Source organism: Leuciscus leuciscus, assembly GCF_965113295.1.
Source record: "Leuciscus leuciscus genome assembly, chromosome: 2".
In the NCBI taxonomy this organism is placed as follows: Eukaryota; Metazoa; Chordata; class Actinopteri; order Cypriniformes; family Leuciscidae; genus Leuciscus; species Leuciscus leuciscus.
The window spans coordinates 16,165,394-16,181,049 of NC_138726.1; the positions used below are offsets into that span (position 1 = coordinate 16,165,394).

General features: G+C 45.9%; 2 protein-coding genes and 1 long non-coding RNA gene across 5 annotated transcripts in view; 2 read left to right on the top strand and 1 right to left on the bottom strand.

The window, feature by feature from the left end:
• The window catches only part of LOC309485241 (uncharacterized protein), a gene marked incomplete at its 5' end in the record, with an annotated part of 151,510 nt that extends 144,897 nt beyond the window's left edge, over positions 1-6,613 (bottom strand). Inside the window, 2 exons of one of the 2 annotated variants that reach the window (XM_082152006.1) lie at positions 4,709-4,802; positions 4,903-6,613. In XM_082152006.1, coding sequence (XP_082008132.1) covers positions 4,732-4,802; positions 4,903-6,613 — 1,782 coding nt within the window. In that variant the 3' untranslated portion in view covers positions 4,709-4,731. Of the gene's footprint in view, positions 1-4,708; positions 4,803-4,902 lie in introns of those variants that run through there. The other variant, XM_082152005.1, reaches the window with a different exon arrangement.
• Positions 524-2,031, top strand: LOC309492680. 2 transcript variants are annotated; one of them, XR_014203651.1, is made up of 4 exons: positions 524-693; positions 1,169-1,283; positions 1,415-1,640; positions 1,759-2,031. It is a non-coding gene; the product is annotated as an uncharacterized lncRNA (long non-coding RNA). The 2 variants fall into 2 exon arrangements; XR_014203652.1 differs by lacking the exon at positions 524-693 and having other exon boundaries at positions 1,009-1,283; positions 1,759-2,030.
• A 1,687-nt stretch (positions 6,614-8,300) lies between the features above and the next one.
• LOC309492907 (uncharacterized protein) lies at positions 8,301-15,108 on the top strand (the record flags this gene model as incomplete). The annotated part of the gene is made up of 4 exons (XM_082161947.1): positions 8,301-8,461; positions 8,587-8,663; positions 8,825-9,005; positions 14,996-15,108. The coding sequence occupies exons 1-4, from the start codon at positions 8,308-8,310 to the stop codon at positions 15,106-15,108; spliced, it is 525 nt and encodes a 174-aa protein (XP_082018073.1). The 5' UTR covers positions 8,301-8,307.
• Between the last annotated feature and the right edge of the window lie 548 nt (positions 15,109-15,656).

Consider the following 15,656-nt stretch of genomic DNA (forward strand, 5'->3'; position numbering starts at 1 on the left):
CTTTATAATCTATCCGATTTTGTAGTCGATTTTTACTCATCTCAGTATAGCAATAGAGTTTGGTAAAAGCTGTTCATTCATTCACACACAAAAACGCGATTCATATTTAAAGGGGTCATATAATGGTACATGCACTTTTCCAAGTTGATTGTACTGAAATGTGTGTTGGCAGTGCCTGTACACAACCATTCTAAAATGATAAAAATCCATCCAGTGTTTTTAAAAAAAATCGTATATGTTTTCCCCTCTCTCAAATTGAGCTGTTCGATTTTGTGACGTCACAATATCGACGCCCCTCCCATGATCTTTGATTGACACCAGCGTTTCAACACAGTCCCGCCCTCGCTCTGTCAATCATAGTCCGCGTGTCATTGTTGATACCCTGGAGCACTGTCTATGAGTAGAATGGCGTCCAAGCGATTGTGGTGTTCTGTTCTTGGGTGTATTGATGAACACAGCAGTCATTTTAATATTCCTAAATCAGAACCGCTGAAGACGCAGTGGCTGAGTTTTGCTTTTGAAGGGAATATTCCCCACGATCAACACAAATGTTTGTTTGTTTGCGCTAATCATTTTTCACCAGACTGCTTTATAAACGAGGGTCAGTATAAAGCTGGTTTTGCTAAAAAGCTGCTCCTCAAAAAAGGATCGGTACCAACTCTTCGTGTTCCTGCTGCACCTCCAGAAGAAGAAGTGAGTCTAACGTTTTATTAACCTTTATATTCATCTTTATATTAATCTTTGCAAATCGCTAGCACGCTTCACGATGAATGCGGCTGTTTACACTCAGGGTACATTACGGCATGTTTTCTATATATGACGTTCTCAATATAATTAATAATCCCACGTTTATAATGAACAACGCGTTATGGTGTTATTAAAAAAATGTGTACACAGGTGTTAAAGTTAACGTGGTAATACTACACTGAGCTTACTTTTGTATATGGTTTATAATGGTGTCTGTTACTGATTATAAGTAACGTTAATGTAAAAAAATAAAATAAACAGTTATAACTGCATGAAGATGAATGGTAACACAATACCTACAAAATACTGTTTACATCCTGCAAATGCATATGATTCAAGACTATAAATACTCTAATTGATGTTTTTCAATATTACGCCGGAATAAGTTATGTAATCTGATCAATTATTTGCTTTTGTATAGGCAAGCACATCTGAAGAATTGGACATGGTGCAACATGTGGCCAGCCAAAAGAAACTGTGCACAGTTGGCACCCAGCTCTCAATGAAAACTTTACGTCCGTACTACAAAAGCACAGGTATGCTGATCCAGATCTTATATAGTGTGAAGTCATATATACATTTTTTGTGGTATTGTCAGTAATAATTTTTTAAAAATTTTGTTTTAATATTATTCCACGGTATTAAAATGTGAACTATTATGTAACAGGCACACAGACAACTATGTTATACCCAGATATTGGTGTTGGCCAGTCAATACCACTGCTATCATCAACACCAATAAAGAGGCCAAATAAGAGATCTCGCTTGGAGCTAGAGGAGGAAGAGGAGGACCCTTCTGGAGCCAGCTCAAGTATGAACGTGGAAGAGCCTATGGATTCCACATATGATCCAGCTGACTCTGTCACAACCTTGACTGAGCCAACAGATGTGACGTAAGTGACAAGACAATTTTTTTGTTAAACGTTGCAATCAGTTCGATAGTATAAATTTTTCTTTTTATGTTATGTGGAATTTGGAAATTATTTAAGTAACTCTTTATTATTCTAATAGATTTGAGTCTTCAAAGCCGGTTCACAAGACAGCGACTTACATTGTTTATGAAAACTGCCTGCTGCAGCTCTTTGAGCAGTTCCCTATGTGTCAACGTGTTACCAATGTACAGAAAAAAGTATTTGGCACATTCCTCTCTGTTGAACAACGGTGCCCACACTGTCACTTCTTCAGAAAATGGAGTAGTCAGCCAATTAGACAAAGCACTCCTGCAGGGAACCTACAGCTTTCTGTTGCAGTGTATGCCAATGGTGCCTCTTTCTTCAAAGTTAAACGGGTAGGTTGGATGAGGATTTTACTGTCTTGCCTATATTTTAATATTGCAAGTAATATCAAAAAGATCAACCCTGAACAAAAATAAATGAACATACTGTCCCTGAAGTCATGCTAAATGAAGGTATTCTCTTTTCTGACCTTAGATATTCCAGGCAATGAAACGTCTCGGTTACGTATGTAACCCTCGTTCCCTGAGTAGGGAACGGAGACGTTACGTCGGATGACGACGAATGGGGTTTCGCTTAGAAAGCCTATCAACTTCGAGTATATAAAACGAGCCAATGGCAAAGAAATGCCATGGGTCTGCGGAATTTGCATAGCGTAACTCCGCCCCACCCTAGGGGTATATAAGGAAGTACGCTGCAACATGCAGATATGTCTTCGCTGAGGAGCCGAGACTGAACTCAGGCGTTCCAGCGGTACAGCGGAAGTGGCAGGGAGACGTAACGTCTCCGTTCCCTACTCAGGGAACGAGGGTTACATACGTAACCGAGACGTTCCCTTTCGTTGTCACTCCGAGTTACGTCGGATGACGACGAATGGGGTTCCCAGTGTAATCACGCCACCTCCCGACTGTCTTCCAGTGCCCTGCGTAAGTGTGAGCTCCCTGTCGTGAGACTGGCACGGACGAAGGACTCCTACTTAACACAGGATTAAACCAAGGTACACTGGGAAGCATATCTCAGTGGAAATATGCAAACATGCCCAACCCAAAGGGGGGGACTTGGAATACACATATGACCCCGGAGGGCTGCATATGGAGAAACACTGGGGTATCCAGCCGCAGGTGGAATATTTCAACCCCAGGGGTGGCAAGGTGGCTTGCCAAGGGAAAGACACATGCTCAGAGAGGCTTACAGTGGAAATACACATGTGGGGGTCGCACAGAGGGGGAACCATGCACATGGAGGCACCTAGCCAAGCGCGAAAGCTGCCGGTGGCAACTCTGGCGAAGACATCGTCAGTGCTGGAGGAGACTCAGGGCTTATGAGGCTCACCTGAGGAAAATCGCACGTATCCCATCCGTGGAGAGGAATGGCGAGCAAGCGAAGACACCTGAGCAGAATCTATTACCGCCTAGTTGAAGCGAGTACATGAGAAGAAACTGGCTCCACTCGGAGATTATAGAATCTCGCGAATGTGTTAGGTGTCGCCCAGCCTGCAGCTCTGCAGATGTCTGTTAGCGAGGCGCCATGCGCTAGAGCCCAAGAGGAAGCCACACTACGTGTGGAGTGGGCTTTCACACCAAGGGGGCACGGACGACCTTGCTGCTGGTATGCCAAAGCAATGGTATCCACTATCCAGTGGGATAACCTTTGCTTTGAGAGAGCCTTTCCCTTCAGCTTCCCACCATGACAGACAAAGAGCTGGTCTGAGGTCCTGAAACACCGCGTTCTGTCTACGTAAGCACGGAGGGCGTGTACTGGACAGAGCAGTGCCAAGGCTGGGTCTGCCTCCTCCAAGGGCAGCGCTTGCAGGTTCACTACCTGGTCTCGAAAGGGTGTGGTAGGAACCTTGGGCACGTATCCAAGCCGGGGTCTCAGGATCACGTGAGAGTTAGCCGGCCCGAATTCCAGGCACGCTTCGTCAACCGAAAATGCCTGCAGGTCCCCTACCCTCTTGATGGAGGCCAATGCAACCAGGAGCGCTGTCTTCATTGACAGGAACTTAAGCTCCACTGACTGTAAAGGCTCAAATGGAGCACTCTGCAGGGCAGTTAGAACCACTGAGAGGTCCCAAGAGGGTACGAAGGGAGGACGAGGAGGATTTAGTCTCCTCGCTCCCCTCAGGAACCTGACGATCAGGTCGTGCATTCCCAGAGACTTACCATCAACTGCTTCGTGATGTGCGGCAATGGCGGCAACATACACTTTCAGGGTGGAGGGAGACAGCCTTCGCTCCAACCCTTCTTGCAGGAAGGAAAGCACGACACTGATCGGGCATTTCGTGGGTTCTTGATGTTTAGAAGAACACCAGTTGACGAAGAGGTTCCACTTCAACGCATAGGCATGTCTCGTGGACGATGCTCTAGCGGAAGTGATGGTAGCCACCACCGCAGGTGGTAGGGTACTCAAACCTGCCTCGTCCCGTCCAGGAGCCACACATGGAGGTTCCAAAGATCGGGACGAGGGTGCCATAAGGTGCCCCGTCCCTGAGAAAGGAGGTCCTTCCTCAGAGGAATTGGCCAGGGAGGTGCTGTCGCGAGGAGTACTAGTTCGGAGAACCAGGTCCGGTTGGGCCAATACGGGGCAACCAAAATGACCTGCTCCTCGTCCTCCCTGATCTTGCGCAAGGTCTGCGCAAGAAGGCTCACTGGGGGAAACGCATACTTGCGTAGGCCCCGCGGCCAGCTGTGCGCCAGTGCATCCGTGCCGAGCGTGCCCTCGGTCAGGGAGTAAAACAGGTCGCAATGGGACGAGTCGTGGGAGGCAAACAGATCTATCTGAGCGTCCCCGAACTGATCCCAAATCAGCTGGACCAACTGGGGATGGAGTCTCCATTCTCCAGCGAGAGGCCGAAACCGAGACAGCTCGTCGGCCGCACGGTTCAGCTCTCCCGGGATATAAATGGCTCGAAGCGACCTCAGATGCTTCTGACTCCATATGAGGAGGTGGCGGGCGAGTTGCGACATACGGCGGGAGCATAGACCACCTTGACGGTTGATGTACGCTACTGTGGCGGTATTGTCTGAACGGACTAGTACGTGTTGACCCCTGAGCAACGCCCGGAAGCGGTGCAGGGCAAGGCGTACAGCCAGCAACTCGAGGCAATTGACATGCAAAAGGCGTTGGGGACCTGTCCAGGAGCCCGCGGCAGCATGTCCATTGCACATGGCGCCCCAGCCCGTGGTGGAGGCATCCGTTGATACAACAACATGCCTGGAAGCTCGTTCTAAGGGCACTCCGGCCTGTAGAAAACTGAGGTTCGACCACGGGGTGAAGGTCTGACGGCAGGCCGGAGTCACTGGGACTCGGAGCGTGCCGTGTTGCCATGCCCACCTCGGGACTCGATCGCGAAGCCAAAGCTGAAGCGGTCTCATATGAAGCAACCCGAGCGGCGTAACTGCGGCTGCGGATGCCATATGCCCCAGGAGCCTCTGAAAAAGTTTCAGTGGGACCGCACTCTTGCCCTCGAATTGACGAAGGCAAGTCAGCAGTGACTGTGCGCGCTCGCTCGTAAGCTGCGCGCACATGGCGACCGAGTCTATATCCATACCGAGAAAAGAGATCCTCTGCACGGGGCAGAGTTTGCTCTTCTCCCAGTTGACCCGAAGGCCCAGACGAGCTAGGTGCCGGAGCACTAAGTCCCTGTGTTCGCAAACCTGATCTCGAGAGTGAGCTAGGATCAGCCAGTCGTCGAGATAGTTCAGGATGCGAACCCCGTGTTCCCGAAGGGGAACAAGGGCTGCCTCGACGACCTTCGTGAAGACGCGAGGAGACAGGGCTAGCCCGAAAGGGAGAACCGCGTACTGGTATGCCTGCCCCTCGAAAGCAAACCGTAAGAACGGTCTGTGTCGAGGAAGAATGGAGACATGGAAGTAGGCGTCCTTCAGGTCGATCGCTGCAAACCAATCCTGCGGCCGCACACATTCGAAAATGCGTTTGGCCGTGAGCATCTTGAACGGCATCCTGTGAAGGGAGCGGTTCAAGACGCGCAGGTCCAGGATTGGCCGTAACCCACCGGTTTTCTTCGGTACAATGAAGTAAGGGCTGTAGAAGCCGGACCTCATTTCGGCTGGAGGGACAATCTCGATCGCACCCTTCGCCAGTAGGGTGGCGACCTCCGCTCTCATGACAGGGGCATTGCCACCGACCATTGTGAAGCGGACTCCCCTGAAACGGGGAGGAGATCGCGCGAACTGAATCGCGTAGCCGAGCCTGATGGTCCTGGCGACCCAGCGGGACAGTCTGGGAAGCTCTAACCAGGCTCCCAAAAACTGTACCAGCGGGGTCATGCGGACCACAGACGTACCCTCGGTGGTGCAGCGAGGCGGAATGACCGGCCCAGGCGTGGGTGGCATAGCGGCCCGGTGCGGGGGCACGGTCATTAACCGCGTCCTGCCAGAGGATGCCAGGGGAGGACCAGCGTCCCACGGGGGCATGCTCTGGCAGGGGTCTGGCGACAGAGGGGGATGAGAGTGGCGAGGCCCGTGAGCGTCGCGCACTGCCATCCGAGAACTCTGTGTGCTCAGAGATGGGTATGTCAGTTCTGTCTTTAACCACATTAGGGTGCTGCCCGTCGAGGGACGAGCAGCGGGGGTGGGAAAACCAAGGATTCTCCCCCGGCCCTCCACCGGGGGAAGGAGCGGCCCTGCTACCGTCTCCTGTACAGAACTGAGCGCCAACTCTGAGCAGCCCGTCTCAGGAGCGCCGCTTGGCCTGGCGTTTAGCGGGGCGCGGGGCTGGAGGGGGCTGTGACGCCTTCCTACGGCTTCCTCCACGAGGCGGCCCAGATGGAGGCTGCTGCTGGGGCCGTCCGGGAGGGAGGGGAACCGCGGGAGGGCGTCCACGGCGGCGAGCGGGCTGAGGCGCCTGTGCCGACGGCTGGGGGGCAGCAGCGGGCCGTCGGGGCAGGACATGCTTGAGAGCCTCAGTCTGCTTCTGGGCAGCCGAGAACTGCTGGGCAAAGTCCTCGACTGCCCCGCCGAAGAGGCCAGCCTGGGATATGGGGGTGTCGAGGAACCGGGTTCGCTCGGCCTCCCGCATATCAGCCAGGTTGAGCCACAGATGTCTCTCCTGGACCACACAGGTGGACATCACCTGACCCAGGGAGCGTGCGGTCACCTTCGTCGCCCGGAGAGCGAGGTCGGTGGCGGCACGCAGCTCATCAAAGAGCCCTGGGTCAGTCCTCCCCTCGTGCATGTCACGCAACATCTGGGCCTGGTAGACCTGGAGTGTTGCCATGGCATGCAGTTAGGAGGCTGCCTGCCCCGCAGCTCTATAGGCCTTCGCCACAAGGGTGGAGGAGAACCTACAGGCTTTGGAGGGGTGCTTTGGGTCACCGCGGGAAGAAGCACTCTGAGGACACAGTTGCATCGCAACAGAGCGTTCAACCTGGGGAACCCCAGTGTACCCTTTGACAGCCCCCTGATCGAGAGGAGGAAAGGCGGAGGAGGCCGTCGAGCGATCACGGGAAGACAGGGGTGCCTTCCAGGACCTCGAGACCTCCTCATGCACATCCGGGAAAAAAGGAATCGGGGTGGGGCGCTGACGAGGATCAGCGGCCGCACCCAAAAACCAATCGTCCAGCCGCGAGCGCACTGGACCGGGTGGCGGGGACCACTCGAGCCCAATGGCCGCGGCTGCCCAGGAAAGCATGGCCGTCAACTCGGGATCAGACTCGGGCAATGCTGGGACACCCGAAGGTGGCAGCACAGCCGAATCTTCCTCTCCCGAGGACTCCTGCCCACCTTGTGATGCAGCAATCGACATAGAATCCTCCTCTGGAGCGCCGAATGAGACCCGCGGCAAGTCAGAGGACTGTACCGCGGGCTCATTCGGACGACTCGCGGGTTGCACGGCGCTAGAGGACGGTGTGGAGCGTGGAATAGTCGGCGCTTTGTTCCACACCGTAACCCTCAGATCACCCTGGCCGCCAGCCGAAGTACCAGCCCTCTCGGAGCTGCTAGATCGGGGTGCGGATGAGGGGACTCTCACACGAAGATCATTGAGTCTCGATCGCAACCGTGCGATGGGCATGTTCCCGCAGTGGGAACATGACTCATCCACAAACGCTGCCTTAGCGTGCTCAATACCCAGACACACAAGACAGCGATTGTGCCCATCAGAGTCAGAAACTAGAAGACCGCAACCAGAAGTGCACGGGCGAGGCATCTTTAAAAAGACGTGCCGCGTGCAAGCTCTTTTAGAAAGGAGATTTTCTCCACAAGTGTTGAAGCGACCAGGGAGATGAACACACAAACTCTGGCAAATCACTGCACAGATAAGCAGGGAATGTGCACTCGCTGGAACTCGCTGTCACACCAACACCTGGAGAGAGGCTCGTCTCGAAGAGAATAGAGATAACTCAGAATTGGCTGTGGAGTGAAGTGAATCAACTTGGCTCCGAAGCGAAAACATATCTGCATGTTGCAGCGTACTTCCTTATATACCCCTAGGGTGGGGCGGAGTTACGCTATGCAAATTCCGCAGACCCATGGCATTTCTTTGCCATTGGCTCGTTTTATATACTCGAAGTTGATAGGCTTTCTAAGCGAAACCCCATTCGTCGTCATCCGACGTAACTCGGAGTGACAACGAAAGGGAACTGAAAATGATCCACTACACCACCTTTCGAGTTCATGCCCGGAGGTACATACAGCCTGCAATTGTACATAGCTGGAAGACAGCACAGGATGGTATGATGCAGCAGCTCAGACAGCAGCAGAACATTGTCCTGGGTGGAGACATGAGGGCAGATTCACCAGGTACAAAATGCTGAACAACTGTCTCAGTTTACATATTACTTTTGAAAGCAAAACTTTTAGAGTAATAATAATAATAAATTAATACAGAATGTAATACAAAGTCAACATTACTTTTCTACGTAAAGGTCATTCAGCCAAGTTTGGAAGTTACTCAGTGATGGACCTAAGGAACAACACTATTATTGATCTGCAACTAGTTCAGGTGAGTCTAACATTACAGACTTATGCAAGATGTAATGCATATGCAATGTAACAAAGTAAATGTACAAAAAAAAGGCAACGTGATTTTTTACTGTTTAACTATTCGTTAACATACCAGGGATTGACAACAATTGTCATGTATGCCCTTTATTTTGTAATCAGAGTAATGAAGTTGGCGGGAGCAACAACATGGAGAAAGAGGGTCTGAGGAGGAGCCTTGATCTCTTGAGTGCACACGGTGTGACTTTTGACAGCATTGTTACAGACCGGCACCCTCAAATACAGAAATACCTCCGGGAGGCCAACATCACACAGTATTACGATGTATGGCACATTGAAAAAGGTATTAGCTCCTGTCTGAGTATGTGTTGTTTATGTTATCAGTAAAAAATTATGATACAAAAACATACCATTGAAGACAACTTCCTTTTTATTATATGTGACCTGATCCAGCAAAATGAGTCACAGTGACCCAAACTTCAAAATTGAGATTTTGGTATTAATGGAAAGAGGAGAACATAAGGGTCCGTGTACCTACGGATAATTAGTTTTTTCGTTTTTGTTTAAAAAACGGAAAAACTAAGAAACCGTTAGTTTATCGCATATTCAAACCTTCTCGTGGACATACAAAACAAGTTTCAGTATGGTCCATGTACGTTTTGATAGTTTGTTTTCCGAGTTGAAATGAAATAAGCAAAAACGAGAAAACGAGCCTTTATTCGTTTTTCGTTTTTTCCAAAAAACGAAAAATATGAGATTTCGGCTTGATTTTTCGTTTTTTGGTTCACGGTTCAAAAACGGATAAATGACTTCAAAATCCGTTTTGCACATGTGGGCGGTCATGAGACGCCCCTTTCACCCGATTGGTCAAGCAAATCTGAGCCTGTGACGTCATCAGTAGTTCCCCAGGTCTGTTCGACAAAATAATAGTCCTATGGCTCTGCGTATTCCGCTTCTTAAACTGTACAGGGCATGTCTAGAACGGGCTTTCTTCTGTGCAACTTAACCCGTTTCACATAAATATTTATATATCAGAAATATTAAATATTAATCTGCATCCAGCTGGTTTTATTTAATTGTGCTGTGCAGTGTTAAATGTGTGTGTGCTACGCCTGCGCTTAGACAGCGGGTGAAGTTCAGTCAAGTATACGCAGCTGTCATAACTCTTCTTTTAGACAATACGCTCAGTTTTAGACAAGGAGATGTCATTGCAAATACTTGAATGCAAAACTGCTAATGGTGGTATAGGCTACCGATGAGGGTAAATTAAAAAGCAAATGTCAGTCATAATACAGGTTAGACAAGAATAATTCAGGGCTAAGATTATTACAAATAAACACAAGATTTTAACGCATATCCGAGTGGCATTGTGGAGCGCGCACTGCATGGCACGGAGTCGCCGGCGCGAACTTGCATTTTCCTATCAACAGTGGAAACAACTTAAAATAAAATACTCTATAATTTCTGGTTATACTGAAAATAATAATAGCCTACATCATTCGCAACTACTTTTATTTGTGTAAACTCAATAACAAGAAAACGTTGTGCTTTTGTAAAATAAAACAATCAGGCACACTTTCATGATCTCCGTGAAATGAAAGCTTTAGCATAAGTTCTGCTGGGAAGACTCAATTATTACGTCACTTATTGCTTCACTTCTATCCAATCATATTATTATGCTTATTGTATAAAAGCACGGTACTTACACATGTTTGAGTTCGCAGATACTGAAGCGACGATTACCCCCATCCTCCCCACCACCACCAGGATGGTCCCGTCCATACCTCCCAGGAGGGGGGTCGGCTGCGCCCCTGCCTTCATCTTTAGGCAGGAATTGCAGATCCGATACTCTCGGACTATGCACTACGGACGGGGCCTACGCCAAATGACTTTGTAGATTATCAGCTTGCTGAGCTGTCAATAAATGTATGGTTTATTGAAATGACTCTCCCGAGTCTTTCTGGTAGAACTGGAGTGCGTCTCAGAAATGAACTGGAGTGCGTCTCAGAAATGAACTGAAACAGTGTATACTGCCTAACAGACAGGAATATTCCTATATAATAATTATTACCTATTTAAAGCTTGAAATGTACACTTTTAAATGAACAAATTCGAATCGAAAGCATCTGATTTTGTAATCCATGTGGATTTCTCTCTAAATGCGCATACAGCAAAGATGTATGGATATTTGCAGCCGACACTGATTTAGAAAACAGTAGTTTATTAATAAACAATTAAAATGCCTCTTTATTTTTTCAGAAACATTTATTATTAGCCTACTTTTGCGGCAAGATTTATGCATGTGCTTGAGCGCGGAATAGGATAGCCTATTCCTCCATGCACCCAGTAGGCCTATTTAATTAATATAAACGTGCGATTAGTCAACTTAGCTATTGCTTAAATAAATGACTACTAGTCGACTAGAAAAAGTCTATGGGAACTCTAATCAATATTTAGTTGACATTATTTACTTATTATTTTTTGGATACTGATAGGCTAATTGTACTGTATGTTTAAGATGTTGTTGTATTGTATCTTCTGTTATAAAGATGAAGATTGACATTTCGTTAATTAAAATAAGCAGATAATATTGTAAATAAATAAATAATTTATGTTCTGTTAGATGGCGTTTTCACTAGTATTTTGTATAATTATATCTAATGAAGATATATTAACAAAAAAACGTATATAATAATATAATATAGGCCTAAAACTTTTATATAAAATATAGACCTAGGTTATAGGCCTACATTTTTAAAAAGGGCCTAATTTTTCCTGGGTTCACCTCACCGCATATAGCCTACCCGCTACAATTGAGAATCACTTATGCAGACGCAGTTAAGAGAGACAATTTTGATGTAAGGCCTATTCCCCTTAATACACAATAAAACAATATACAATAATTAACAACGTACAGAGACACGTCCATCAAAATTGACAGTTATCTCTACGAACCGGAAGTAGGCAACCGGAGTCATCGTCATGGCGGCGCCCATTGTTTAGAGCAGAATAAGGTGACGCATAGTAGTAGCCTATGCTGTGTTGCATACAGAGTTTATATTTAAATCTTTGATCACATTACAGTGTGATGAAAATAAACTTTTCTTAAATCATATCACTCTGTTATCACCCTTATGTTGTACTGTAATAGACATTGTCCAGTAAAATTTGGTTTTTGTAAGAAAAATGTTGTGAGCAAATGTAGAATTGTTTTTTTGAAACCCTGTAAATATTTGTCATAACTTTCTTAATATTCAATCAACACAAATTGCTGTAGATAGCCTATAGGCTGTCTGATGAAATCTGTATCTGACATGGGATTTATGCATTTACACAGTTTTTTGCAGCTCAAAGGTGGCACAGTTAGTGCGTTTTTATAGCAATTTCAATTGTATACTAAGAGACTATTAAATGCAACAGTGAAAAATATGAAGTTACATGTAACAATACTTTCAACATGAAAGACCGCCAGTAGTGGCGGCAAGTCAGCCATAAGCAAGCGGGTTTCAAAAATGCTCTTCAGACAGGTGGCGTCACGGACATAAGCCGATTAATTATATCATGAAAATAAATATTTGTTTAAAATAAAATAAAATCTCAGTTTCTTTAAATTTGGTGACAGAGATAAACTGAACAACTCAAGCGAACATGCGTTCAATCAATCTGTTAATTCAGGATCACCTACTGGGAGTCTGGGACCCAAATGGGAGCCCAGTGGTCCAGACAACTCCAGTGCTGGCTGTATAACGAATTGGTTCAATGTTATTTTAATGGAAGCACAACAACAATAAAATAGTAGGCTACAATAAAAAAAAACTCCCGGGGCGCATAGTAGCCTATATTAGACATTTATTAACAAAACGATTAAGACGCAACAGGCCTACATAAAACAAAAGCATTATAACAGATAAATAAAAGATATTTGGAAATTTCCCTTTAAAATGAACGCTCAGTTTGTGGTTCAGTGTTATTTGATTGTTTTGTTGTTATTGTTTTCAAAGACAAACTCACTTATAGTAAACAAATATATTTTTTTTTTTTACTAACAAAATAGGCTATCTTGCGCTTTTTCCTCCGCTATAGGCTATCGACCTGTCAATCATCTCGCTGTCTCACTCTCGCAGCTATGATTATAGTTACAGTAAAAAAAAAAGATTTACCCTCATCGGTAGCCTATACCACCATTAGCAGTTTTGCATTAAAGTATTTGCAATGACATCTCCTTGTCTAAAACTGAGCGTATTGTCTAAAAGAAGAGTTATGACAGCTGCGTATACTTGACTGAACTTCACCCGCTGTCTAGCGCAGGCGTAGCACACACACATTTAACACTGCACAGCACAATTAAATAAAACCGGCTGCATGCAGATTAATATTTAATATTTCTGATATATAAATATTTATGTGAAACGGGTAAAGTTGCACAGAAGAAAGCCCGTTCTAGACATGCCCTGTACAGTTTAAGAAGCGGAATACGCAGAGCCATAGGACTATTATTTTGTCGAACAGACCTGGGGAACTACTGATGACGTCACAGGCTCAGATTTGCTTGACCAATCGGGTGAAAGGGGTGTCTCATGACCGCCCACATGTGCAAAACGGATTTTGAAGTCATTTATCCGTTTTTGAACCGTGAACCAAAAAACGAAAAATCAAGCCTAAATCTCATATTTTTCGTTTTTTTGAAAAAACGAAAAACGAATAAAGGCTCGTTTTCTCGTTTTTGCTTATTTCATTTCAACTCGGAAAACAAACTATCAAAACGTACATGGACCATACTGAAACTTGTTTTGTATGTCCACGAGAAGGTTTGAATATGCGATAAACTAACGGTTTCTTTGTTTTTCCGTTTTTTAAACAAAAACGAAAAAACTAATTATCCGAAGGTACACGGACCCATAAGCTTTCAACTGATATCCTAGTCAAAGTCATACCTTGAATGGTTGTAAAGATATACACATTTGAATTATGGTCGTCTGCCCTCTTTTTCCAATTGAAAACCTGAGAAAATCGCTTTTAAAGTTTTTTGCCCGTTTTTTGTTGATATCTTTCAAAATCCATTGCATTTAAAGGGATAAACTATTTATTGTACAGCTTAATTTGACCAAAGACATTAATATATGCTATTATGCCAGGCTGAAGCTCAAATTATTTTATTTGAATAAATAATTTAAAAGGCACTTTTACAAACATTTACTAAAATCAGAAAGATTGAACAGAGGTGCTACAGTTTTGCTTGAGAGAGGGTGTGTGTGTGTGTGTGTGTGTGTGTGTGTGTGTGTGTGTGTGTGTGTGTGTGTGTGTGTGTGTGTGTGTGTGTGTGTGTGTGAGTGTGTGTGAGAGAGAGAGAGAAAGTGAGAGAGGCAGAGAGACAAGGAAACAGAGAACAAATAATGTTAGCCTATGCAATCATATCTTTGTGTAGGCTAGATGACAATAACAGTGTAACATATTCATAACGGAGATACCAACAGTTAAATATTGGGTTAAAATAAATCAAACACATTGTAATGGATTCTCCTTGCAGATAAATACACTCACAGAATAATTGCACTCACTCACATCCATACACGATAAATACCACAGGGCTGTAACAGTAGTCATCAGAGGATGACACGTCACGATGAAAAATCACTGACTAGCCTTAGCCACTCTTGATGACCAGCAGCAGAGCTTAGGTTAAAAGCCTCCAGTGAGTTCAACGCTTTTGGCGACTTTTTGGCGACTTTGCTCTCTTTTGACAGCGACATTTCTCAAATTAATAATATTTCATCTTTCTGAGGAGATCTGCTAGCTTGTTTACACATAGCGCTACGAGTCTGACAGGAGGATGGCTGGACCAATCGCGTGCCGGTCAGTCGAAACGGGGCTTCCCATTGACAAATGATCAGCATTTTGTGTACATTTCTAAGCTTTATGATTGGTTCTATACAACGTGTAACACCATATTTGGAAAGCAGAGACGTTTGAGGGGATTCCCGGGAAATGCTCAGAGGTGACGAGAGGAGTTGAGAAAAGCAATATTCATTTCCAGCGAATTTAGTAAAACTTTGTAAACTTTAATAGTCATTTAAATACCTTTTCTCAATTATCTGGACTACGAAACTTTAGGAGATTATTTTTGAATGTCTGTTCTTTGAAATTTAGCAATAATAATAATAATAATAAAACTCTATTATTTCATTGTTTTTCCACATAAACGGCCCATATCTTAAAATGGAACGTTGCGACTTCCGACTCATTTCGCCAGATCGGGTCACATATTGTGTTCAATAAACACTGTATCTTTCTGCATGGCTGAATTGCAGTTTGTTTGTTTGTTTATATTATTAGGAGTATCAAAGAAACTGCTGAAGATTGCTCAGAACAAAGACAGTGAAAAACTGCAGAAGTGGTATCGCAGTGTAAAAAACGTCTCGGTTACGTATGTAACCCTCGTTCCCTGAGTAGGGAACGGAGACGTTACGTCGGATGACGACGAATGGGGTTTCGCTTAGAAAGCCTATCACCTTCGAGTATAGAAAACGAGCCAATGGCAATGAAATGCCATGGGTCTGCGGAATTTGCATAGCATATCTCCGCCCCACCTTGGGGGTATATAAGGAAGTACGCTGGCAACATGCAGATATGTCTTCGCTGAGGAGCCGAGACTGAACTCAGGCGTTCCAGCGGTACAGCGGAAGTGGCAGGGAGACGTAACGTTTCCGTTCCCTACTCAGGGAACGAGGGTTACATACGTAACCGAGACGTTCCCTTTCGTAGTCACTCCGAGTTACGTCGGATGACGTCGAATGGGGTTCCCAGTGTAATCACGCCACCTCTCGACTGTCTTCCAGTGCCCTGCGTAAGTTTGAGCTCCCTGTCGTGAGACTGGCACGGACGAAGGACTCCTACTTAACACAGGAATACCAAGGTACACTGGGAAGCATATCTCAGTGGAAATATGCAATCATGCCCAACCTGAAGGGGGGGGCTTGGAAAACACATATGACCC